The 27,041-nt window shown below is 36.1% G+C and overlaps 1 protein-coding gene across 1 annotated transcript in view; it reads left to right on the forward strand.

Annotated features, from left to right (window-relative positions):
* Positions 1-240: 240 nt before the first annotated feature.
* The window catches only part of C9H14orf39 (chromosome 9 C14orf39 homolog), a 33,647-nt gene continuing 6,846 nt past the window's right edge, over positions 241-27,041 (forward strand). The window contains exons 1-12 of the mRNA XM_009514205.2: positions 241-355; positions 3,399-3,455; positions 3,785-3,841; positions 6,844-6,970; positions 12,266-12,355; positions 16,841-17,028; positions 17,512-17,554; positions 17,970-18,090; positions 19,299-19,393; positions 24,227-24,366; positions 24,829-24,908; positions 26,949-27,034. Coding sequence (XP_009512500.2) covers positions 241-355; positions 3,399-3,455; positions 3,785-3,841; positions 6,844-6,970; positions 12,266-12,355; positions 16,841-17,028; positions 17,512-17,554; positions 17,970-18,090; positions 19,299-19,393; positions 24,227-24,366; positions 24,829-24,908; positions 26,949-27,034 — 1,199 coding nt within the window. The remainder of the gene's footprint in view (positions 356-3,398; positions 3,456-3,784; positions 3,842-6,843; positions 6,971-12,265; positions 12,356-16,840; positions 17,029-17,511; positions 17,555-17,969; positions 18,091-19,298; positions 19,394-24,226; positions 24,367-24,828; positions 24,909-26,948; positions 27,035-27,041) is intronic.

Below are 27,041 nucleotides of genomic sequence, written 5' to 3' on the forward strand. Positions count from 1 at the left end.
TCTACCTCCCGGGGTAGGTTGGCGGCGGCTATGGGCCGCTCACGTTACCCTCCGGGACAGCGGGGACGAAGCTGTCGGAGCGGCGCTGTGGCTGTGCTCCGGGCCCCTCCGCTCGGCGGCCCTGGGCGAGGCCCTGGGCGAGGCCCTGGGCGGCTGTCATGGCTCTCCTTGCCCTCCCCCCTTCCGGCAGTGCCTCAGGCGGTCCGGAGCCAGCACGTCCTGGTCACTTTCCAAGGGCCGATGGCCCCCCAAAATGAAGAGAGGCCACCGGGCCGCCCCGGCCAGTCACCCCTCCGCACGGGGGACCTGCTCCCCTTCTGCCGCCATTTTGTGGTCCTCATCCGCAGCCCCTCTGGTATCCCACAGGATGGTTTTTTTTTTTCCCTTACCATTTTGGCAACAATGGGCTTAATTTTTAAATTCCAGGAGTTTAGGGAATAATCTACAGCATTATCCGTTTGTTTGGTGTGTGTCCGACTAAGTAAAATATGGCAATCTAGGAGATGTTTGACTTTCTGAGGACTTGACAGACACATCGGTAGCTAGTAATGAAGGCATGGTACATAATGTACGGTCGCAGTGCGCTTTAAAACATCAGTGTTAGTAACAGGAACTTCATAAATGAAGAGCCCTACAATTATGTTAACTCAGATGTAATAACTAGAATTGCCAGCAGTCAGAAAAGGGCTTTGATGTTAGAAACAGTGAAAACAGCTGGTTTTGAAGAAGATGGCACGTCTTCACCTTGAATGCAGTGCTCAGATCTCCTCCCAGAGTTCCTAAAACGGTGTGGCAGAAGAGGGGCAGAGGAAGATAAACAGCACGATGGGAAGCATGTTTTTTTTAAACAGATCCAAGAAGTTAGTCTAAAGATGTGAACGCTACTAAATTACAAGAAGAATCAAATAACCAGTCACTTAATAGTCTTAAATGGTAATGAATAGCACAGGAGAAATAGAGCTTGCTCTCATAAGAGCCCTGCTGGAATTAAAAATATTTATATAAAGCCAACAGAAATTAATATTGTTGCACAGCTGACAATGGGTAGAATTGAGTGTTTGATTTTAAGGAAGACATTTACCTCACAGATTATAGGTATTTTTCAGCTTTTAATGAAGAACCTAGAAATGGCCGTTGTCAGATGGGGTATGAAGCTACTGCTGTAACTCTGCAATGAGAAGTGGCATTAATGTTAGTGTTTTGATAATGGCTAGAGCTTCCATCAGGTAGATTGTTTGTGGTTTCTGCGCTCAATACAATCTTGTAATATGTGAAACTTTATTGCCACAATTTAATTCCATATAATTACATTAATGCAGTACAAAAATGCAAGATGCGTAATTTTTTTCTTCTGGCAGCGTTCTGTATAGCACCATTAGAAATAATATATGCAGTTTGAAGCTGTTTTACCCATTGCTGTTTATTACGTATTTATCTTTAACAAAAATAACAGCCATATATGAGAATACATCTGAATTTGTCATCCAGAGTTGGCTAATGGTTCGATGCTACTTTTCTCCAGTAGGATCAAGAATCAGCCTTTACTACAGTCCTATCCTGTAAGTCATCAATTGTCCAAAATTCAGATATCTTTGGTTTCAGGCTGCTGTTAACTACTGTTTTTAAAATCTACAAACATCCTATGGGTTACGAGTGCAATTGAACCTCCCTTTTTTACACATGTATCCTCTTAATTCACAACACAGACCAGCATTTGTAATTTGCAGTTATGTTACTTTATTTTAACAATATTCAGGGTAACAGGTATTTTACATATACATGCTTTCAGAAGCAGTCATTTTCTGCAACTTTACCCTTTACATAGGTTGTATTGTAAAATTACAGAAAAGAAACTAAGCAGTCACTTTAGTTCTGTTTCTTCCTTCTACAAAAGCATTCAAAAGATAAAAATAGTCATAACTGCCTTAGTGACTAGATAATAGAATAGCATGTATCTTAATAATATGCAGCTGTAGAGTCTGCTTTGTCGGTGAACTTTGTCTTGTGATTTATAAACAAATGAGTAGAAATTCTTTGCTGTTTTAAAGTAATGTTTGTGCTTTTTATTTTTCATTCATCTCTGTACCTTCTGTGTGCGCCCCAATGTTTTGCAGTTTTTATGGGAACTGTCAGGGAAACACAAACACCGTTAAAGTCTTTCTAGAAAACAGATTTTTAATATATGCTCCAAACAAATTTTTGCATCCAAAGGAATTGTTGAGGATTTTCTTTCACATGGTGTAAAAGCAAAAATATTCTGCATTGACCTGTGGCTTGAAGTAGTATTTCATAGTATTTTTCTTAGTATTTTCAGAAAATGGTTTTGTTTGCTCTCCTAAGTGTTTCCAGGCACTAGGAGCTTGGGTTCTGAGCTTTTAAACACATTTGGTAAAACTGTTCTCTCTTTCTCAGTGTTTTTATCACAGCCTGTACTAATCCAGTCACTTGGATTAGGTGTTCTGATCCTCACTTAACTATTAGGCAAATTCATTTCTGTCAAACATCCAGCATTTTAAATGCTCCCCCACCCCCTCCTGTTTCCACAGTCTCAGTGCTGCAGTATGGAGCCTTAATGCCACTTTAGTTAAGTTCTGCAGTTGTTTTCTATTCTACTTTATCCCGGATTAGGATCCCATCACCAATTTGTTGTGGCTTTACTTTTAACACAGTTCTAAGGGTACAGGGAAGTCGTTGTGGGGCAGTTCAATATCAGTTAACCTTGCTTAACGTTAAGTATATCTAAGCTAACTAGCTGTATTCGGTACGTTCTGATAAAATGGTGATTGCATCCTTTTTAGAAGACTATATGACTCCCAAACTGTTTAAAAAAACCATAACTGAATTCTTGCACATAACACCACTATGCAAACAGAATAATGGATTTGTAATAATCTGCTTTCCACACATGTGTGTTCTGTCTTTAATCACACTTATGCTTACGGTTTCTGATTTAAACGTTCTTTTCAATTACTCTGGGAGGAGTGTACACAATGGGTAAGTAGCTTTTTCTTTACCAGCATTGCAGTCGATAGGCTTAGTAAACCAGCTGGAGTAGAGGCTACAGATTTTGTACACCAGCATCTTTTCTTGTATTCTTCATGCCTTCTGAGAACATTAAGCCTCTCAAAGATAGAACTGCTCCAGGAACAATTCTTTACATAAGTGATGTACCTCCTTTTTTCCTAACTGTGATTTAGACTTTCAATGAATCCTTTACCACTGTCAGTGAGAAATTTGGTTCCTCTAAAGTGGTTTAGATACTAGTTCAAAAGCAGTTAAAACGTTTTTCCTCCCTTTTGTCTTAAAATGCATGGTAGTGTCTTGCAATTTTTACTTGGTTATTGTATCAGTAAAGCTTTTGACTGTGTAAATCCCCAATTTGCATTTTGCTTTTGTAGTTTACGCAATGAGTGACAGGCTTCTGAACAACTTAGACAAGCTTCTGATCGAGTTTGGTAGGTCATTATGTAAGATATTTTTAAATCAATAATTACTATTGCAATACATATAGTAATGTGTTCTGCTTTAAACAGTTATATTAACTTCAAATAAATTTCTAATATATAGGTTTTGATATTTGCCTACATAATGCATTGTTAGCTGTGAGGTTATGGAGAGGGGCACTAAGAGCTATTTAATAGTAAAATTGCTATTTAGGTATTTTGTTAAAATCTTTGTCAATCGGTGTTTGTGCAGTTAATGCTGCACAACATACATTTGTTTGACAGTTCAACTCATATATATATATGTAAATATTTATGAAAAATGTTTATTTTCTTCTTAGTTTTCCAGCTAGAACAAACTACTTCTGCTAAGGAACATGTGAATCAACAGATAAACCGTGAGTATAATTTTACTAGACATTGAACACACTGCTTTTGTTTCATTAGTCCTGGTACGTGTTCTGTGTTTCAGGGGCGGAAGTGAGCCTAATAATGAAAGCTGTTCCGTGTCCTGCTCTCACCCTACCTCATCTTTTGCCATCAATACTTGCTCATTCTCCCTAGCAGACTTTGCTTTTGCTTGTGACTTTCAGCTAATGCTGTTCAGCTGTCTCATGGACAGCCAGTTTCGTGCTGCGCCATTTCCTGCTCTTACTCTGTAGCTCCTCACAGTCACTGGCAGTTCTTTGATTCAGCTGTGCTTGCTCAATACATCTGCCGTTTGCCTCCCTTTCTTTCTTCATGTTTTTTGTTCTTTCCAGATTTGGACCTCTGCCTCACTGCTTCTTCTCTCTGTTTTCTTATAATAATGAAAGTTCTCTCAGTTGCTGCTACCCACTCAAGCCTGGTTCTTCTTTTCTGCAATCAAGCAGCTGGTAATTTTACTTGAAATTCAAAACAGTAAACCCAATGAGAAAGTCTTGCTCCACGTCACATTCTTTTTCCCCAGGACTAACAGTCAGCATGATATTACAGACTTAGGTCTGGACTGATTTTCTGTCACCATGCTGCTGTGTGGTATCACTCACTCATGAGAATGGTTGTGGTAGAGAAACTATTCTTTCGTCAATCTGAAGACATCTGTGCTCTTTGCTGGTACTTCATAGGTAGAAACTGAAGCTCATGACCCTCAGGAAAAAGAACAAAAGAGAGTTCTGGTCTGACTGGTGTTCCTCTTGAAGGCAACATTTCTAATAATCTTGACTGATACGTCAAAGCAAGAACTTATTAATTGAGTATCAGTATTAAATTGAAGCACTGTAAACATTAAAATATCTGTAACACTAAATTTGGTACACCTAGAATTCTATTTTTACTCTTTAGTCACATAATTGAACCTTAGAATTGAGCTGCTTCTTAGCATCTATGCAAGCTTATGGTAAATGACCATACTTTTAGAGAAAATCCAAAGGCTGTGTAGTAACATGGCATGGCTATTTGCATGTTCAGTTGAGATACCTCTAAATATGTGTGAACTCATAACCAGCACTCACACTTGTAAAAGATTGGGTTAAATCCTTCAAAAACTCACTCAGAAATAGTTCCAATGATTTAATTTTGTCTGTGTGTGAGTATTAATTGGCAGAGGAACAGTTATAGCATTCGGCCTTGGACTTCTAGTGTGAGATTCCTCAGGGTTTTTTGTTAGAGTCCCTTTATAACCGGTGGAGAGAAGTAGGCACTTTTAGGGTGCAATTTGTCTCATGCTGAAGAAAGAGTTTAAAGTAGATTAGATAAAGTAAGATTTTAAAAATGTCCATTGTAAAGTTGGGCGAGATGGCTCTCATCCACAGGGGTCTTGCGAAAGCAAAGGCTGAGAACAACTGACTCTTGTCACAGAAGTGCTCGTCTATAGAAAATACTAAATGAAATGTGAAGTGTAGAGCTTTGCTTATGTCATAGGTATTTTGCTAATGTGGTTATCTTGTATCTTGGTAAATTGCAAAATGTCATCTGCAGGATACTTGCAAATACACCTGCTTTTTTTTACAGAAATCACGCGTATGTCATTTATCCAATAGTTACATTTCATGCTAAGTAAGGGCAAGTTACTCACTTAAAATATTAAGATATTGAAGATATTCAGGATAACACAAGATATTAGAATATATTGAGAATTTTTTGCTTTTCTCTGACTAATGTTTCTCCCTGAGAAGTGTTTTTTCTGCTATAAATGCAGCTGGCGTTGACAGTGAATATATAGCAAGTACCACAAAACCAGACCCAAACTTCAGGATGACCTGACGTTCTACAGCAGTAATTCAAACAGCTCAAGACACTTCTCGCATAACTGTGATGTCCTTCCTGGTTAACTAGTTGAGAAGGGCAGGATGTCTGTGATTGTCTTCTCTTCAGGGCCACCAACTTTGGCACATAGGGCATTAGGGCAGCAGTGATGGCAAGGGCTGACTTGGCACTAATAAATTTGAAACCTTGTATGAAAAAATAAGAAATAAACAGCACAGAGAAAAAAAAGTGTACCTACTTGTGCTAATTGCATTGGAACGTTAGCATGCTCGATAGCTCTCACAGCTTTTACTTGTGAAAGAGAATACTGATCATGTTCAGCAATATGGATTCTCTACTATCCACTCATTCAGAAAATGTTGTCAGCTGTCTGGTGTTAGAAAAGGCAGAATTGAGAATCTGCCTTAAGAATCTCTGCAAATATCATAGCGCTTGAGGATTGGTTGTTATAATGCATGTTTTTCATAATTAAACTCCATCTCCTCTATAAATTTGTCATACATTACATATTCCCACCTTGAGTAAATTATCTTAATTTCTCTGTTTCCATTTCTAGTAATAATTTGCTTGTATGCTGTTAGTGATGTTTTTATTTCTCCCTTCTTGTAGTCAGCTTTCCCATTCAAAACATTTGTGTTTCTGGACCTCTGTAAAAGAAAACAAATGTTTGGAAGAGACCTTTTATCTCAAGCAACTTTTGTGCTCCAGTCAGGCTCCCCAGCTGCAAGCATTACCAAGGGCAATGTGGCTTACACTGGTTTCCCTGTATACTACTTCTAGTGTCTGCAGATGCTGTGGACTGCAAAAAAAAGAGAGGGTCAGCTCTGACTCTTGAGAGTTGTTTGATTTCGACCACTAATAGTAACTGCAGTTTTATATAGACTGGGATGCACAACCAGCGCAAATAATTTTTTTCTTCCAAAGTCAGCCTCAAATATTAGATGATAATTAAGGTACTCGCCACACCACTGAAACTCCCTAAGTTTTTGACTCACTTTGTTCTTGCTTTGCTTAATTGCAGGCTGTCCACTCATCTAGCACTTTCCAAGTATTTTGGAAGAAATTTTGAATCATTCTGAATGTAGAGTTTTTATGTCATGGGTATGTTGAAAATGCATATGCTTACTTTTTTTAATTTTATTTTTTATTTCAGTATATACTGCAAAAATCACAGAAAAAAAGAATGAAATCGCTAGGTTGCAGGAAAATATAAATAACAGCAATGATGCAATTGCTGATTTGTGCAAGCAAAATGAGAGTAGTAAGGAGAGCTGTAATGCGTAAGTATAATATAGCCTGAACTTTGAGTTATGGATGGCATTAAGAATGTCAGTGCAGAAGTAGTGTAAAAAAATGTATGGGTGTGTTCAGGCAGGAATACACACATTAAAGAAAACCTTGGTTTTCTCCTTTATTTTTTACGCTGCAAATTGTCAGGTACAAAAATTGCAGTATTATCTGTCTCTTGAAAAAGTAAATTATTAAAAAACAGACTTAAGTTTGTTTTAGTTTTTTATTAGAATCAACAGTTTTCAGAGTTCACAGGTACTGTCTTTGCAGCATGCTAAAGTATTCAAGTAGTAACATAAACAAGTATGTTCAAGTAAATATAATTTTTCTATACTTGGACGCATCTGAGTTCTGTCAAATTTGAACATTATTAAGAACAATGTTCAAAAAAGTTTTTTTTTAAACTAAAAAATATAATAACTATCAGTGACAATAGGGCTCTATAAGGATGTTCTTTGTTTAATTCTGAATTGAGCTTCCTGAAATTGAAGCATTTTTCTATTCTTTGTTCACAACATGTTTCACATTACTTTTTTTTTACTGCAGACTGCAGAATCGTTCTTCGAGGCACACTGTTTTGATAAATGCAATGGGCAGCAGTTCAGTTTTCTTCATAGAATTTTTAAAATCAGATTATTAGTGCAAGTTTTAAATGCAGATCACTTTTGAGTCTTAGTAATTCAAAGTTTCTCAAGCAAGAATTTGGCTACAAGGAGTTTTTTCTTACTGACATGGAATGTCTGATTTTAAAAAATTACAATCTCAAGTGTCTGCAAGAGTAGCTCAAAAAGCAAATCTGTTCTTGACAATACAGAAATTTTGGCGCGGATGATATAAACCTGTCTCTTCATTGCAGTGTTAATCTCTCCACAATCTCGCTAGTTCCTTGGCAGTTGAAGTGATGATTTGTTAGCAAATTTATCCGTTTTGTTTTCTTGCTATTCTGTAGCTAAAGATAAGTACTTGAATAAAAATGTCCATACCTATATTTTAAACTTTTTTTAGGATGTGGATGGAGAATGTGGGTGTTTCTAAGAGTAAAAAGAGAAGTAAAGATAGCATCAGGGTCCTTTCTAGGTTTATTTTGAGCTACCTGAAAACAGAAGGAGGAATGAAATCATTAGTGAATGAAGTGGGTATAGTGGCTAGCTGTTGGAATCTATTGCCATACCATACTGATCTGTAGCTTTGTCATAAAAAGAGTTGGGAAAAGATTTGACTTTGACAAGAAAATTCCAATTTTCCTTTACATGAAATTCTTGCCTCCAATGCAGTATAAAATAAACACTTTTGTTTCTGAAACCATTCACACTACTTCCTTAGATATCTTTTAAAGTTGCAAATCTGTTTGCAAATCACAAACTGTTAAGTGATGCAAATAAAGAAATAAAAAATTAGGGGTAGAACTAAGAGTCTGATCTAAATTTTAATCATTGAATTCAATGGGTTTTGGCTCAGGTCCTACAAAGAATAATTAATGGCATTAGTGTAAAGAGACTGAAAATGAGAAGTGACTCATTAATGAATACATGTATTCATAGAAGGACAATGCTTGCAGAAGAGTAGAGACTTTGTGTCTTAAATTATTGAAAATGTCATTTAACGACATACTGAAAACTGTGATAAACAAGCCCTAGCTATAAGATCAGATAATTAGAGCACTTATGTAGTAAAATCATCTTAAACTAGTTCTAAAATTTATTCTAGTTTATACCCCATATATACTGGACATGGATCTAATGCTGATTTTGTAAATTCAAATACTGTTTTGGAGTCACAGTCACCCCCATAGCTGACTAGTTACTCAACAGAGGTCTCAAAGAAACAACTTTTTGTCTGGATTACTAGACATCTTAAGTATATTGAAGCATGTTTGAAGACTTTGAACAAAATAAGGGCTTCATATATTCAACAAGTCTACAGAAAATATGATAGATGGGACAGGTGTATTGGGTTACTTCTGTGTTTTCTAAAGAAGTCCATGTTGTTCTATATAATAAAAACTGAAGGCACAAAATGACCAAAATGAAATATATATTTTTAGATGAGTGATGACATTTTTCTAATATTTAGTTTCTTGAATGATTTGAACTAGAAGTGTTGGTCCCAAAACAATAAGTGGTGAAGTACTGCTGATGGAACCTATTCCAATTTTATTTTTTTTCTTCTATTTTTGAAATTTGGGTTTAAGGACAGGGAGATTTCATGGAAATAAAAAAAAAAGCCAGATGAACTCAGAATGTTGCTAATTTGGAAAATAAATTGTTGTCTTTTCCCACTAGCTAAACTACAGGATAGTTTTATTGCTTTCTGATTTGTACCCTAGCTGATGAAAGGAAGGACAAATAAATGTGATAGCTGCCAAGAACCTCTGTGAAACAGTGATACATTTAGCAAACTAGTAGATGAGCGGCTTGAATCCTGTATACCTTGTTATGTTCACCAAACAGTGTTGTTCTCTGTGTTTTTCCCATGTCCACAGGATAGATGTGAACACAAAATGTAAGGCACAACATGGTTGTACTTTGATTAATAAAAGCTCTATGAGTTTTTAATTGCTTGGGGTTTTTTTTCCTCCAGTGAAAGGCATGGAGTTTTCTGAGTAGATCACAGTACTTCTGTGTCAGTACATTTTTATTTCAGTATTGTTGGTTTCTACTTTTTTAAAAATCTGATCCTTTAAAAATTCAGCTTTCTGCTGAATTTGCAGTAGATATGGTGAGGTAGCATTTTGTAATTGTATTTTTAATCACAAGTGGTGTCAAACAGTTTGTGCCACTAGTGCTAAATTTCCTGAATGGATGCTGCAATTTCTCATTCAGCTTTTTTGTTGACAAACTTTACTGTCGATACAAATGTTGATTATATGGTGTGTTGTCTCACCACCTGGAGTACATTATTTTTTGTTCAAGGATATTGGACTTCAGCAAATTATTTGTCAGGGGTTCTTCCTTTTTTTTTAATTTCCTTGACAGAGATTGCATTAAGTTAGCTATTAGTGAAGCCTCAATTTTATTCCACCTTTGGAGCAATTGTCCAATTGCACAACCATGCTTTGTGTGAGTGCATGCAACAAACCCTCTAGTTTTGAACCACAGGGCATACTTACATCCAAGAAATGTTTTTTACTTACTCTACTCATGAATATGCGGTGTAAAGTGAACTGTATGTCCTTAGTTGCTCTCACCTGTCCAGTAAAGAATTGCTTGATTTGTTCAGTTGCAACCTTGTTCTGTATTGCCATTTCTCCCCCCCTCCTAGTTGATGTAACTCTCTAAATGTTACTGTATCTTTGCTGTTCCAGATTCACTTGGTCTCTTCAGTCCTTACGATTTTTCCTTCTTCAATTTGTTCAGTGTTTAGCTTTGATAGACTTTTTCCTAAAATTGGGTTGTGTTGTACATCTTCTAGGACAGATAGTTCCACTCAGACAAACTTCATTGTAGGTGTTTTTGTTGCCTTAGGGTAGCTTGTATTCTGGACAAAAGCTGAAGTTACAGACCACTTTAAGCCCTGACTAGAGAGAGGGTGTACTAATTTTTTCTGTAGAAGGTTCCCTTGGAGGGAGAATGTGATTTTTCACCAGAAATAGGATCTCTGTCCTACCCTAGCCCAGTCTGACCAGGTGATTTCGGCCATCACCTGAATCTCAGCTCCCAGCATCTCAGAAGTTGCCTGTTAACAACCTGCCATTATGGATATTATTCTCCCTGAATAAGTGGAGTGTTTGTCAGTAGCAGATATACCTATTTAGCTAATTTTTCTGTTCTGTTCTTCCCCTCACAACACTTTGGTATGTGTTAAGTCATATTAAGGTATTACTCGCTGTTTGGAGGCTCCGTGCACCAGAGGTTTCTGAATTTGTTTCTCACCATTGCTAACTGAGCAGGATCCTGGCCATTTGTTCAGTTATAGTTTTCTGCAGCAATACCTTTTCTCATAGCTGCTACCTCAGCTGGGAGGGAGGAGACATCCAGGCCTGGATGGCTCATGGTCCTTACACCATCTTTTTTCAGGCAGGATGCTTCCTTTTTAAAGACCCGTTATATGCCTCACCTAAAGATCACATCTGAATTTCACTTGAATCAGAAAGTTTATCTGCCTGTTTTTCTAGAGTACCCACACCCAAGGAAGAGGCATCTCTAATACCTGGATGTTGAAAAAGTACTATGAGTTTACTAGTCATAAGTCCTTCATGTATTCCCTGAAGTTGCAGTGCTTTCAGTACCATCTACAGCATCCTGCTGTAAGAAAATCACTTTGGTGGGCTGCATCATAGCTCTTACACTATAGGAGGCTCTTGAAATGAGAAGAACAAAAAATGGATTAATTGTGTTTCAGGGCTGTAGGGGAGCTACTTGAGAGGAGATCCAGGCTAAGCACTATGGAATGTGCACCCATGGGTTTGCTCTAGCGGAATCTAGTTATGAGCTGGGTACGAGACACTCAGCACCTCTTGTCTGGAGACAGGTTTCTGCAATGGGTGCATTTAACAGTGTACACATACTATATAGCCAGGTGCCAACTGTGTGAAATATGAAAATATGTGTGGGTGATGACTTAGAGGTGAAAAAGAATGTTACTTAGCAGCAACTGAAGTTCAGTCCTACTCTGCCATTAATTTATTATTGGCTATTAGCTGGCGTGTTTTTCTTTAGGGGCAGAATTTGAGTTCAGATCTAGTCATCAAGAGGTGGTATGTGGACCTGTGACTCCAAACTGCCAGGTCGGTTCTCCCAGTGTCTGGGCTATAGTACTGAAAGATAGCATCTCCTTCTGGCTGTTTTCTGAGCAGGACTTGCTTAGCAAATGGAGGAAATTCTGAGTTTGTGATTGCTACTTGCATTTAGGTACGAGATAGGTGCCGGTGATTTTGGTAAGAACAAAGCTGTGTGCATCTCCAACAAGAAGATTGTACCTATCTAAAGGATTTTCTGATGGTGCTGTTCTGAGTACCTCATTTGTGGATTTGGATGCCTAACAGCTTAGCTTTAGGCTCCAAAGTTCTGTGAAGAACACCCTAATTATTCCTTAAAAATGCTTTATAATCTTTTTTAATCATATATATATATTCTTGAATTTGCAGCTTTAAAATCTTAAGGGAATAATTGTATGCATGTGAACACTTTCTGTACTAAAACCATTTATGTTTGACTTTCAAAACATTCAGTAAATTATTTGTTCTAGTAAGCTACCTAAAGTAACTTGATGTCTTCATTTCTGAATGGCTTTTTATTAGGAAAGACCACTTATAAGCTTTCTGTTTTTTCTAACTTTCTCCACAGCTGGAAGCCCACCTACGCAATTCTTAGCAAGCATGAAGAATATTTGAAAAATGAACTTGAAGCTTTACAAGAAGCTACAGAAAATGAGAGGTATCTGTGATTGTGAGAGATGAGGTTTCTCTCAGTAGTACTTACTAACCTGTCTAAACTGATCAGCAGAGATAGTGCAGTCTGTGTCAAAAATTTGTTGTAAACATTTCAGGATAATGTAAGTGACTGAGTAATTAAAAGAATTTTTGGTTTACATTATTATGTCATATGTAATTTTGTAGTTACCAATAGAGTAGGATAAAATATGGCTTCTTAAAACTCAATTTCTTCCCAAATGCCTAATAAAATTTTTCAGAACATTGTTTAGTTGCCTACAATTTCAAGAAAAGCCCAAGAAATAAAGCAATAAATGTTTCAGCTTTGGCAGAAATATGAAATATCAGAGTGTATTTATAAGACCATACATAAGTTCTATCTAGGAATGACTTCTTTTGCCATTATTATAACATGTCTTCATGTATACTGTGATTTCAGTAGTTTCTGATGGGTTGGGAAGACTTTTTTGAAAATACACAGGTTTTATGTCTTTTTCAGAAGCATTATTTAATATAACCTAAGCCTTTGAATCCATATATGGATTAAGTAAGAAAACAATTGGAAGCATTTAGATAATTTTATGCTTTTCTTTATATGTGAATATGAATTGCATAAGATTATTAGAATCTACAAATCAAATTTTTGTATACTGCTGTATATTCTTCAAAATAACCACAAAGCATTCAAATTCAGTATTAGATCCTGAAAAATAGGGTGAGTGGCTCAGGAAGGCCTGGTCTAAAACCTTTTTGAGACCAGTTTTGGGTAAGATTCTAATCAGCATTAACTGTGAATTCGATTCTGTTCAGTAAGTGGCATTTCAGTTGTTTCATCTTCATTTTTAGGTTCTGCATTTTAAAGAAATAATTAGCTGTGCAATGTAGCTGCCTACATTCAGTGGAATAAAGAATAACCCCTGAACATTTTCACCGAAATGTTGAAAACACGGTGTGCCCGGTTAACCTTCTGAAGTTCTATTTTACACTTGGGTAGAACTGATCTTCAATTTAGAGAGGTTGCTCACCTTTACTGATCTGCGTGTGAAGGGGAAGAGGTTGGTTAGCCCTATGGTGAAAAAATCATGGCTGACCCATCTAAACATCTAAATACCAAGTTAGGTGTATTCAGAGGTGTAACCTCAGCTAATTTAAAATGTTGGCTTTGGTTCTTTTGTAAGTGTTCTTTTTGCCAGTTGTACAAGACAGCAGAAATAGCATGCCTGATAGCCTTTAATTAACTCATTTAGTAGCTTATCTGTCTTCTTCCTGTTCAGAGCTCTATATTTGGTGAAAAATAAGGCTAAATTGGCTTTCTATGAGTATATGATTAAGCCATTTTGGCTTTCACTAATTTGAGCTGACAAGCCAAAGAAGCATTACTTTTAAATTGCTTCTTTAGATAACTAGTTCCAGTTCAAACATGAAAGTGTTTGATCTGTTTTCCTGAGCTTAATTATAAGACATTATGACTATAAATCATAAAATAAATTTAATTCCTGTATTTTTAAAAAAGTGGCTTTCTCAAATATAGTCCCTCTGTACTGTAGCATTTGATGATATATTCGGATCAGCAAGATGTGCATTCAGTGAATTTGAAATATTTAGATAAGGAAGCAAGTAAGTACATTTAGAACTTTATGCACTGAATGTGCTTTTTAGCCTGACATTTGGGGGCACTGAGTACATACTGCTTTAGATGGGAAGATGTTTTAAAAAGATGGGCAGATCAGTTGGCATTTAATTAGGCACTTATTATGGAGTATTTAAAAATGGTCCACATTTTTTCATTATTATTAGTTTTAAGAACATATAAGAACGCTTATATGAACTGGAAGTTCATCCTGAAAATAAGTGATATGAAGAAGGAAAGAGGAATAAGTAGCTATCCACATAATGTTCAGGGGTTTGGTAGATGCTGTCCTTTTCCCATTGTCATTAGATTAAAACTTTTTCTAATGACTTTAATGTGAACAGTGCTGAATTCTAAATAGCCTATGTTTAACTGCATGAACTGGAGGATGTGAATTACTTATTAAAAGTAGTGACCACTTCTCAAGACTGCTATACTTTATATGGCCATAAATATTGATCTGTGAAAAATATATTTTGGGAAAAGCATATAAAGTTTGAGGATTATTTTCAGAAGCTTGAAATGTACCTGCTACAACAAATTATTTTACTTATTAATATTTCTAAAAATTATTTGTAGTGCATTCTAATTGTATACCAGCTAATTTCTTTGTTGCTCACTTATTGTTTGTAGCATCAATTAACTTAAATAGGACTTAATATTTTCCATCTTTCATACCTGGGAAATTTTGTACACTATACACAAATACCCAGTAAAGCAAGAAACTTAGATTCCTGAGACCACCTGTGTAGAAAAACAGATTAATGTAATTTTTCTACATGAAGTTTGGGAAGTGTCAATTCCTTGGTTTCACAGTGTTGGTCTACAACATCTTTCCCCTGAACAGGTGTTTTGAACTTCAGTCAATTTAACAGGAACTAGTACCTGAAGTGTAGTTTTATTTGAAAATTATGAACTTGCCTTTTTTTCCCCCTGTGCCTTTTGTTTCCCATTTGTAAGTGCAGAAGCTTCTACTGTTGACTTTGGACACAGATTTTTCTCTCTCCTGTTGCCTCGGCTAGGCAGCAGCTAGCCAGGGGTGTCCGCTTTTCAGTCATGGTGCATTTAAATGATTAATAGCAGTTTGAGATAAAACATGTTCTTTAAAGAGGAATACTGTATGCTTCACAACCAGTGAAAGCTGTTCCTTAATGTAGGGTTTATTCATGGTGCAGGTAATCAGGTGGGTCTCTGCCTTTAGTTGCTATTATGGACTGTAATTTGTTTCATAAAGGAATTTCTGGCTAATCTACAGGTGTACTAATAATTTAATATTTTTAAGTTTGCTTCTTTCTCTTGTTCACATAACCTTTTCCTGGAGGATGGCATTTTCTTCACCTTCTGTGATTTCTTATTGACGTATTCTAATATCAACAACTTTGTATGATATTTCTTTCTCAGTTAAACAACTAGCCTGCGTTAATGGTACATGCCGGATGTCTGTAGCCGTGATATCTCTTTATAAACATGTTCCACCTGCATAAATGGTTACCATCAAACTCTTAATATGTATTTTGCATATGCCTAAATTTATCTTTTTTTCCAGAGTGAGGGGCATAGAATATCAACATTCGAAAAAAATTACGTCTTTTAATTTCATTTTAAGCAGTTATTAAGCTTTTGCTTTCAAATGCAGAAAGAAATATAGTTACTGGGCACTGGTTGTTATTATTCACTATTTCAAAAAATATTAGTAGTTAACCCTTGTCTTTGTGGGAAATACAGGCTTCCTGCAGGTCTGTACTTAGATTACCTGTGTGTGACACTAAGAACCAGAACCAGTTCCTCAACTGCTTGTTAATTATTCAGCTTTCCCAAAAATACTACTTTGTACTGGAAATCATCTATAAAAAGTTATGCCTAGCAGCATTATTGGTTTCATAAAATACATGAGATGGTTGAATATTTGATCTGCCATTGGCTATCTATCCTGTAAATTCCTTGCCTGAGTAAGAAAACCTGAAAAAAAGTATTTTCCAATGCAGTCACTGTCTTTGATTTAACACAAGAGAGTAGCTGTTCTGTGCAACAGCACTTTTCACTCTCTTCTTTCTAAACAAAATATTGATCAATTTTCAGCTTTATGTAATGAGTTACATCCCGTTACTTGTTATGGTATTTGTTTGCTTTCATAGTACAATTTTTTCAAAAGCCAATTTAAACTTTTAAAATGTCGTGAATGTTAATTGATGCTACCTATTTTAGTGATGTGTATCTCTACTCACATGAGGTCAGTTAAATTATATTAGTGTGACATTAATTTAGCCGGCAGTCCTACAAGAAGCTGAGCATTCTGGCTCTTTGCCAATTAAACATTCAAGTGTTTGCTTAACCTTAAGCATGAACAGTCCTATTGTTTTAGTGTGAGTAATGTGTGTATTTAAGGCTTCTCTGAGTCAGATACAGATTACTCAGCATCTCCTTGGAGGCAGCCCTTAGTACAGTGATGCATCAGGCTGCTCTAAATATGGAATGCTGGGCCAAATTCTCTTTTACTGTAACTTTGATACAGTTCCACTGGAACCGGTGGAGTTGTGCCAATATACATGAACCAAGAATTTGGCCTGCTGTGAGTTTCATGATAATTGCACAAGGAAAAGACTATTTGTTATCTGCCAGGCTGCCTTTGAATATGTTATGGTCTACATTCCTTTCAGAACAATGAGGTTTGACTGTTTTTTACATCATGAGTGTATTTGTTGTTAGGAAAAAAATAGAGCCAATGGTATATTAAGTATAATCCGACTTTCTTCCAGGACAGTAGCAAATCTAATTGAGCTGATGCCATAAATTAATAGGCTTTTTCCATATAAACAATGGTTTCTTGTGAAAAAAAATAAATTGCATGTATTTTTATAGGAAAATGTATCAGGATTACATAACCCAGTATAAAGAGATTCTGAAGCAACACCGTGAGAAATATGCAGAAACTCCTCTTGCACAGGAGTATTACAAAAAAAAGAAAGAGCTTGAAGAAATCCAAAACAGAGTTTTGAAACAGTCTGAAAAATACAGATTGAAAGAAGATGCTTGCTTGGATAATCTGGGTACTACTATTATCAATGCTTTTACAGTAGAGCCTATTGGTAGTGCACTGCATGTGAAAAGTGCTGTGCATAAATCCTCTAATTAATTTTCCACAGTTTCTCTTAAGCTAATAAAAAAGTCTTCTTTTTGGTACACCATTTTTAGGACAAAAATCTGTACCAAACCAAGACTTTGAACAAGAATTGAGAGTATACGTGCTAATATTCATTCCTCCAACCCATGAATGTAATGGGGAGAGATTTGCCATTGGGCTTCTTGGGGTAAAAAAGTCCTAACATTACTTTAGAACTAGCCTCTCAAAATTTTAAATTTATTTTTCATATATTACTAGTGCTGTTTTTAATGGCCTTACTCTCATAGTGCTATTTCTGTTATGTATACGAAGCAAAGATAAGTGCTCCCGATCTATTAATTTATCTTCTATTTATAAAGAAAATGAGACTTGTGAATTAATGATCTGAAATAAAATTTTATTTCTGCAGAGCTTGTTCCTTTTAAATCCCTGAATGATTGGGCTTTACAGATGTATCCTTGATTTGTAGCGTTTATTCAGTTTACAGGGAAGAAAGTTTATATTTACCTTTCACAACTTTCTATTTAAAAGTATAGTAATTATTTAGATATTTATGTTGAGAGTGGCAGGATTGGCATTTCTCTGTGAGAAAATTGAAGGTCAGATAATACTGTTCAGTTTAAATTTAGGGGAGCATTTTGAGGAAAGAAAATAAAATTTCACTTAATGACATATCTGTCAAAAGGCTTCATTAAGGAGGAGAAGCCTAACTGAAGCAGGATTCGAAGACTTGTTTAGGAAATGTAGATTTGTCAGAGCTTTCTGCACCTCCAGCATTTGCTCTCATGGCATAGAGAGGTCAGGGATCTGATACTATCCCTTGCTTGAAAAAAGTAACGTTGCAATCTATATTCCATAACGCAAAAGTGCTTCTTCGAGGCAAAAAACACAGGAAATGTTAAAGCTTGCTGCAGTTGCTAGGCAAGAATCCACTGAACTACAAAAAGAAGCAGAGGAGTTAGAAGTGAAAATTAATTATTTAAAAAAGGTAACTATTTTAATTTTATTTTATATAAATACATATTTAGTATGTAGTATTTAGTACATAAATAGTCATATATACCACCATTATATTTTCTGAAGCTTAAAAAAAAGTAGTGTATTTTCAAGCACACGGACCAACAGGATGATTCCAGTATTAGTAATGATGTTTCTATAGCATCACATATGTTTTCTTAGAGAAGAGGAGTCCATGAATGAAAGGGCTCTTAAAGCTTGCTTTATATTGACCTCAGTTTACAGCATAATTTCTGTCAAGGCATTGTGTCACAATGACTTTCGTGCCAGCTCAAGAGGGCCAGAGAACACCCTTCAAGATATAGCAGGGCCATTCCTACTCAAGCTCCAGGGCTTGAGTAGACAGCCTTCACAGGTCCTACTGTTTTTTAAGGTTATGTTAATATGAATGTGTTTAACTAAATGTGCTTTACAATAAGAATCATGTAAATTTCTTTTTTATTTTTCCCAAATAAATGTGTGGGTAAATAATACTGAGAGATAAAGCTGGCTGATTTTAGTCAGGAGATGAGTAGAGTTCCACTGACTAGAAGACGGATTTCAAGGGGTGGTCCTCCAAATAAAGGACTTTGTCAGGACAGCACTTTGACCCACTCCTCTCTGCTAGGAGGTAAAAGATCTCTCCTAAGCCTGAATAGCCCAGTAGGCCAGTCTTGGAAAGAGTTTGGCGAGTTCTTATAGTACTGCATCTGGACACTCTCTGGCCCAGATGATCAAGGGCTCCATTTATTGCTGTGTCACCCATGTCCACTTCAGCCAGCCTTACACTGATAGAAGCATATTGTGCACAGGTGGTGTTTTCTGTTTATATTTTGTGATACTGTTTGACACTCGTAGTTATAGACTAAAGTTCCTAATGTGGTATGTGCTGTATAAACATATAGTAAGAAGGGACGTGGTGAGTTTATTTTTAACTGTGAAGGAGACCATGTAAGGAGCTGCTTGTTCTGAATAGATGTGTAGAGTCTGTGCTCAAAAACTTCTGTGTTTATTCCAGTTGTTACAGTTGGTCCAACAACAAACTATTGCCTCTCTCTAACCCTGTTCCTTCAGACTGTCTTGGCTACAAAGACTGCTACTGTGCACTGATTCATCAGTTTTAGAAAACCTTTGCAGCACATAGCTATAATTTTTCAAGTTTTTTCTGATTTTTATGCTATTTGTTCTTTATCTTTTAAGACATTTGAAGAGACTACAGAAGATCAAAATAATTCTGAAATGATTGAAGGAAAAAATCATAAAAGTCTAGAGAAGCCAAAGGAGTTTAAAGAAAGGTACACTTAAAAATAATTTCTTTCCCTGCTTTCATCCAGAGTACTATCTCAGCATTTACACAAAGACTGCCACAAACCACAGATTGTTGCTGAATAGTGACTGGCAAGCTTCTGTAACCCTGGTCATGTGATTTAATTATGTAATTTTAAAAGTTTTGTATTTCTTGGGGTTACGATGGTGGCAAATTTTGATTCTTGGAAGCTAAATGTATCTGGAAACATACTATTAAAAAGTATTTTGTAGAAACCTTTGCTCCTCACAGCTACTGCTGATAGATCTATGCGAAGTTTTATGAGTTCTGAATACAGCTACAGTGACTGTACAGTGAGAGATAAAATACATTAACTCTACCAAACACAGAGTTGGGGAAAAAGAGTCAAGGTTCCACAGGTCATTTGTTTTCAGCTCTGAACTACTAAAGAAATTTAACTCTTATTTTAGTTCTTAAAAACAAGCATGACTGAAAGTTTCATAGACAGGATTAATGGCTTAGTAAATTAGTCAGTGGACATTTACAACTGGGACTCACTTTAATTAGAGCTCAGTTACAATGACTGAAAATCAACATCAGGACTGTCTTGCACTTATCTGGAGTCCTTGTGAATGTTGAAAAATCACCCTTACAGCTGATGTTTTTAGACCAAAATCCATTTTAAACTGAAAATATGTCCAAAAGACATTGTCCAAGTGATTTTACATTATGGTGTGACTGAAGAAAAAGCTTTTTAGGGCTTTAAATAGGGATTTAGAGGACTATATCTATAGAAATGTGTAATTTTAATCATCCCTAAGACTCTTTCCATGGGGGCATCTTAGGTTTTTAATGTCTTCTTACAGACCTATGAATTATTCAGATGATTATCTTTTGTGGTTTAAGCCCTTACACCCATTCTACGTTCTTATAGAAGCTTTTTGTAATTGGCAAGACCTCAGAAACATAGGGAAGCAAGAAATCAACTTAGTTTTAAGGTAAAGAAAATATGGGAGGCATTGCCTTTGAATTTTCAAAGAACGCCATGTATGTTCAGTCTGCAGAAAGCAAAATGCCAATTAAAGCCCTATTATAAAAGGCAGAGATCTATGCTCTGCGCATGGAGGCGTAACAAGCACTCAGCCAGGCTCCTTGAGGAAAGGAATTTGTAGGGTACGTTGCCAGGCTTGCCAGCTGTATGTTTACCACTGTGTCATGGAGTCTTCAGGTGCTTGAACCTTCACGTGAAGCTGTGTCTCGATTGCATACAAGTAGATCTTGGTGCTCTTACTGAAGCAATAATTCCATGGCTTGCATCATGGTTATAAGATGTTGTAAACATTTTACATTATCCTAACTCCCATTGTCTTTTAACCTCAGTGTATGCATTTATGTGATATAGTATATGGTATCAGACCGTAACCTGATTATTTATTAATATGTTTTTCCTAGAGTAAATTTTAAAGCTTAGTTATGTCAAAGATATCCATAACATAAAGGCTTGTAGAAAATGGCATAAAAATTGTTTTTAAAAATCCCTATTTGCCATTAGTGTATTAAAAAAAAAAGTCTTCACTAGAAAGCTTAGCAGCATCCGATTAAGTAACTAGTGATATTAAAAACAGGTGTATTATGAATCTGTGATTATAATCACCGTGAAAAAACCACAAACAGAAAATGTGCTAAGATAATGAGTCGTGTGAATTAAAACCTCTGCAGACTCAAGGCAATGTACAAAACTATAACAGCAGAATATGGGTACCAAAGGCAGTGGTCTCTTGTGAGCTCTTCTGCAGTCACTACAAAGTTCCTACTGAGCAAAGAAAGCTTTGTGAAATAAAAAGGGGATATCTTCATCTTCTGCCACAAAAGAAGAAGAAGGGAAAAAAAGAGTCGTACTATGAATCTCCATGAATTGATGCAGACCTGCGTGAAGAGAAACCAGCAGCATCAAGGGAAAGAGCTGAGCAGGGCAATGAAAGCACTGAGCAGAACAATGTACAAGTTAATACCCATGAAATGCTTTAGAGGGCTACAAGACAAGAAACCAGCCTGCAGGTTAATGAATGGGTGCTGGTACGTTCTCCTCTGGGCAGGAGGATGGCAGTAGTAACTGTTGTTTTAAAAGGCTTGGAACATTTTAGTTTGAATCACTTATTGCTGGCCAGCCAGTCATTGATTAGGCTGACTGCAAAACACAGATTCCTCTTCTCATACCAGCTGTTTTCTCTGATTAGTGGGCTTTCATAGTTCACCAGTTACACAGACAAGTATCATACTTAAAATTTCCAAATCAAGACTTTTCATTAGTCACCAAATAGGACTCAACTCTCTTGAAGTACTGGTCTTGATTTCTCAATTAGAGATTATATGTATTATATAGAAAGGCTGACCCTTGAACTGTGCTTTGGCACACAGCATGTTCAGTCTCTTTGGTTTTGTAAAATGTTCGGGAAAGCTTTAATGACATTATTATATAATTCTGTTTAAATTTTTTTTTCCAATTTGATTACATATTAATTCCACCTCTGAATACCTAAAATATCTTAAGTTCCAAGAGAGGGACTTTTGCTGAAACTTATTGTAAAGGATATTCCTTGGTGGATTGTTGCAGCTCTTCCAGTATCTTTGCATTACAAGTGATTAGCTTTTACTGACCAAAGAAAAACCTTTGTAATGTAATTATTTGAAAAATACTTATCAAGCTGTTTCTCGACTTCTAAATGTAAACATATATGAAGAGTCAACCCTGTGCTGACCACAACCTCATGTGCAATTATTAGTTACTAGTTCTTATGGCAGCTAGTTATTACAAATCCTGCTTCCAAAAGGACTTGCTGGTATGTGCCTGATTAGAATACTGAACATGGCTTCAGTAGAGAGTCCTGATAAACAGCACAGTAGCAAGTGTGATTCTTCATATGTATAATCAAATACACTTGATTCCTATAGTGAAGATAAAGTCATATTCATCTCTGGGCTTCATTATACTACAGAGAAGAAGCAACTGCTAAAGAAATGGGATTTTATTTTGACTAAGAATATCTATTTTCTTCTTTGTACTTTAGTAAAAAAAAAATGATCTATTTTGCAGTATGGATCAAGATAAAGATTTTTTATCTACTCAGATGTCTACTAACAATGAAGTAGAGAAAGAAGACAAATGATGTTTCTTGTTCATACCACAATTTGGACTTTTTTGAGCTTCAGTATGCAGTTTGATTTTTCTTTCAATGGTTATTAATTATCTCAGAAGATGTGTGTGGATTTTTCTTCAGTAGTGTTTTTGGGGAGGGAAGGGAGCAGGTATATTGCATATGCATAAAGTTTAATTGCAGGCTCTTTTGGAAGTTTTTTTTTTTACTTAAAAATACATATTTTAAGAGCTTCTGGTCCTGTTTATAACTCCGCCATCGACACGTTCTTCCGAATAGATATGCACTGTAAAAGAATACTGTATTTTGTGAGGAGTGAATTTTTAGAAATATAGAGTTGTCTGCTAGGCTCTACAGAGCACATAGAAACTGACTCCGAGAACTTTTAAAAACACAATTTGACATCTTAAGTTCTGTAAAAGAATGGTTTATGGCAATCTATCTCATGACCTCAGCAGCAGCAGCCTTGTTCAATTCATTTTTGAATGATATTTGTGGTAAAGTGGCCAAATAAGCCATGTTGTGCAAAGGGAAGCAATTTTAACCAGGGTTACGTGCTCAGCTCTGTTTTTTTCTCCTTGGTTTTGCGTCCTCTACATCTGAATGTAAAGATGCACCAGCCACATACACATCTTAATTCCTGCAGTACTCATTCTTGACACAGGTAATATCTATAATTACTGTAACTGGAGGAAATACAGAATTTTTAAAAAAATCTTTTATTATTTTTTGATTGATGTATTAGGTGATATATGGTTTATATAGTTAGTTAGGTTTCAGTCTGGGACAGCACTAGGTGTATATGTAACTTTACAGGTGACGATAGTCCTTTTTGTTGGAGTTATCTGACTGAGGTGCACACATGGTTTTATGTGATCACAGTTGTGCATGTATATTAATTTAATATGGTGTTAGGTCCATATATCTTAACCAGTGCTTCTAGTTTGGTATTTTTTTTAGTAGCGTTGCTAATTTTACTCCACACTATCTTATAAAGTGCACCATACATTTTATCTTATTTTTATTCATGGAAAATTCTTTATTTGTTCTGAATAGTGTTGTTTCGTCAGCTATAAACCAGATGTTGTAGCTGGAAGCACAGAGGCACTAAGCAGGAGTGCTAAAGAGAAAATAAAATAGAACTCATTATTTTAAAAAATAGTAAATGTTCCTGTGCCAAATGGCCACTTTACCCTGCATTGTTCTGCTAACCTTTGTCTTTCTACACTGTAGAAGGCTATTTACCCTACACAGATAATTACCCCACAAGTGAAAACCTTGCTGCAGTTTTCTCTTTTATGTGTGTTGTGTGAGTATTCCAGACAATCTCAGAGAGAGAAAAAGTGGGTTTTAAATGTGAAAATGTGATTTCAGAACTACAATAATGAAGTAATTTGATAAAAGTGTAAAACCCCAAACTGCTAATACTTTTCTTTGATACTGACAAAATTTAAGTCAGCAATGTTCTTATGATTGGCTTATTACTACTTTATGCCTTGTGATTTCAGCAAGATTCTCTGTCTGATATTATTTAAAGAAAAATTCAGTTTTTATCAACTGCTGGAGCTGAAAGAGGTTGAACCTCCCTGGCAGCATGCATCTCCCTTGGCAGCATTCATCTCCACTTATTTGAAGCAGTTGTATTTCATTATTTCCTTCCTTTTCCAATTGTTAACTTAATTCTTTTTAAACTTATTTTTTTTCAGGATATTTGAAGAGAGAGAACAGCCGTCTTTGCTAAATGAGAAACATCAACTGTATAAACCATTACACGTCCCATGCATTCCTCGGAAATTAGTCCAGTCTGTACAGAGTATTAGATTCTCAATGCAACGAACAGAAACAGGTGCAGTGTGTTTAATGATCTTTCTGTGAGGATTTTGGGTTATTTTTGTGTAAATTAATGGAAACCCTGATAACAAATGTAGTGAACTGCTCCTACTGTGATAGTGGAAGCCAGGCTTTCAATAGAAGTTGGGTACTTACTTGTCTTTGTGTTCTGAAAATCCTTTATGTCTGATTCCTCTCTTATCTGGGCAATGAGTTAAGTAACATGACAGGTATACCTGATACATGGTGTCAGAAAAATCTGAAACATACGTTTAGCACTGTTTGCATAAGTACAATAAATATTAATGGAGTATTATTTGCAGTAAAATAATTGATAACTTCATATTTTGTGATAATTTTCATTTAGCTCTCTATTAACAGGAAAATTTATAATCTGTATTCTCAAGTTCAGTTTAACAATGCCATGCTTTGGATACTTAATTCTATTGACAATATTAAGTAATACTTGTTAATTTAGGGGGAGAAGAAAAAGAAAAACCTATGGAACTTTCAGTGGCGACTAGCAATTCCTCCAGCCTTACAGAAAATTCATCACAGGTATGTATTTCTCCCGCTGGTAAGAAAATTATATGAATTGTTTTATGTTTAAATTTAAAACAAATATACCTAGTGCTATTATATCTTACATAAGCCTTGTTAACACTGGAACCAGGATGCTAATCTTGGTAATCTGCTATTACTTGATAATTGGAATAAAAATCTTTCTTTGGTTCCACTTCTAATTCAACTGAAAATATGTACGTTCTTACAAAGTCCAGCTGGTAGTCATAGTAAACATTCTAATGCCAGACCTGAGGTAGACCATCTATCCAATTTTATGTAATAGTTTTTAATATTTAGAATAACCTTTGTAGATTCACTTGGTTGTATGTAGAAAATTTTTTGAATTCTGAAGGGGGAACATAATCTTTTATTACTGATTAATCATCAGTCATCTACTCCATAATGAAGGATTTCATAAACGACTAAATGTGCAGGATGCTGTACAGGACTGCCTACAGTTAACAGCTCAGTTCTGAAGTTTAACTAGAAACAAAAATCTGGGCTGAGAGAAATAAAACCATGAGCACCATTGCTTTATACACTTGAGGAGTTCACAACTACATTTTCCATCTCTCACCCCACAAACAAATAGTTCCTACGGCACTTTTTTTGAAAAGGTGAAGTGTATTGCAGCTTAATATCTGAAATATGCAAACGCAATAAACAATCCAGAAACAAATTGGAGGAACAACTTGCACAGTCATGAAAACCACTAATAAAATCTCATTAAGTGCAAGAACATTCGTAGGAGTGACAGATTGTTAAATTATAAAAGGAGTACTCAGATAAGGTAAGGCAGTAGGAGGTAAAATAAATAGTATGCAACTATGTTTGCTGTGCAGAAGCCTGGGGAAGTTTCTATACCAAACCCTTTCTTTATAAAGGCCATCTCACTTGAACTATTTAAAACCATATTTTAATGAACTACAAAAATTGTCAAGTAAAAAATTAACAGAACCAGTTGTGATTTTCTTAAGAATTTCAAGGGAACTGAAGAATGAAGTGAGTGAATGGTTTAGGATGAAGCCCTCATAAGATAAGGCAATGTGAAGGGCAATGACTGAGTGGAACAAGACCGGAAGAAATTTCAAGCAGTTTTGATTTGTGATGGGCTGAGGGAGTTGAACATGATGAGGATGGTGGAAGGGCTGTTGCCAGGGTAATCCAGAGATGAGGATGGGAATCTGGGACCAAGAACTGCACTTAGAGAATAGTGGGAAGCAGTAAGTCAAGGTTAAGGGAACTTTAAGAAAGGGTGATGACAACAAGGAAAAGAATATGGAGTCTGAGGAAAATAAAAAAGATTGGAAGAAAGGAGGTTGCTATGATTCAGAAGAGGAGTGCTGTAAACTGCAGGAGTTGAGTGACAGACAGATTCCGCATAACCAGCCCTTTTCCCCCCACCCTGCATTGAATTCAGTTTGGTACATTTTGCAAATTAAAAACAAACCAGAACTAGCAGCTCCCTGTGAAATAATGTGTTATCTGATGCTGAGACATAGATTCCTAGTGTTACTCTGCCCGTAAGGCACAAATACATGCTACGTACGTATAAGAGTCAGGGCTTCTGATCTGATGAAAATCTGTGAGGCAGGAGTATTCCCATGTTTTCTGCAGTTTTTCAGTCTACACAGGAGATATGTTCACTGATGACACATTGACTCACTTTGGCCTTTGGAAATGGCTCCAGCCCTTTCTGTGCTGTCAAGCGGGAGCAACATGGCTGCAGCAGTAGAAAACCTGGGTAAAGTTTGTAAATTATGTAATGTGATTTGTATGACAGGAAAGTTAATCATTCACCTGTAGTCATCAATGCTGTGAATGAGACTTTATCAAATATTGTAGAAGTTGTTTTGGGTATCATGCTGTTAAAATGTAGGTAAAGGAAAGGTAGGCAAAAAAGTTCTTTATGTTGCCTGGTACCTAAAGAAAGGTTAAAAGAAGGGATTTCCTTAGTGTAAGGAGAAATCAGAGTGATATTGTTGAAGTGACAATTTATTTGCTGTCTATTTTGAATTTTTTGCTATGTTTTAGATGGTTATTGACGCTGCAGGGACAAATAACCCACAAATTGCCCAAGTTCCATCAATACCAAGCTTACAAAACCAAACACAATTCAGGTAACTT

Source organism: Phalacrocorax carbo, chromosome 9 (assembly GCF_963921805.1).
Source record: "Phalacrocorax carbo chromosome 9, bPhaCar2.1, whole genome shotgun sequence".
In the NCBI taxonomy this organism is placed as follows: domain Eukaryota; kingdom Metazoa; phylum Chordata; class Aves; order Suliformes; family Phalacrocoracidae; genus Phalacrocorax; species Phalacrocorax carbo.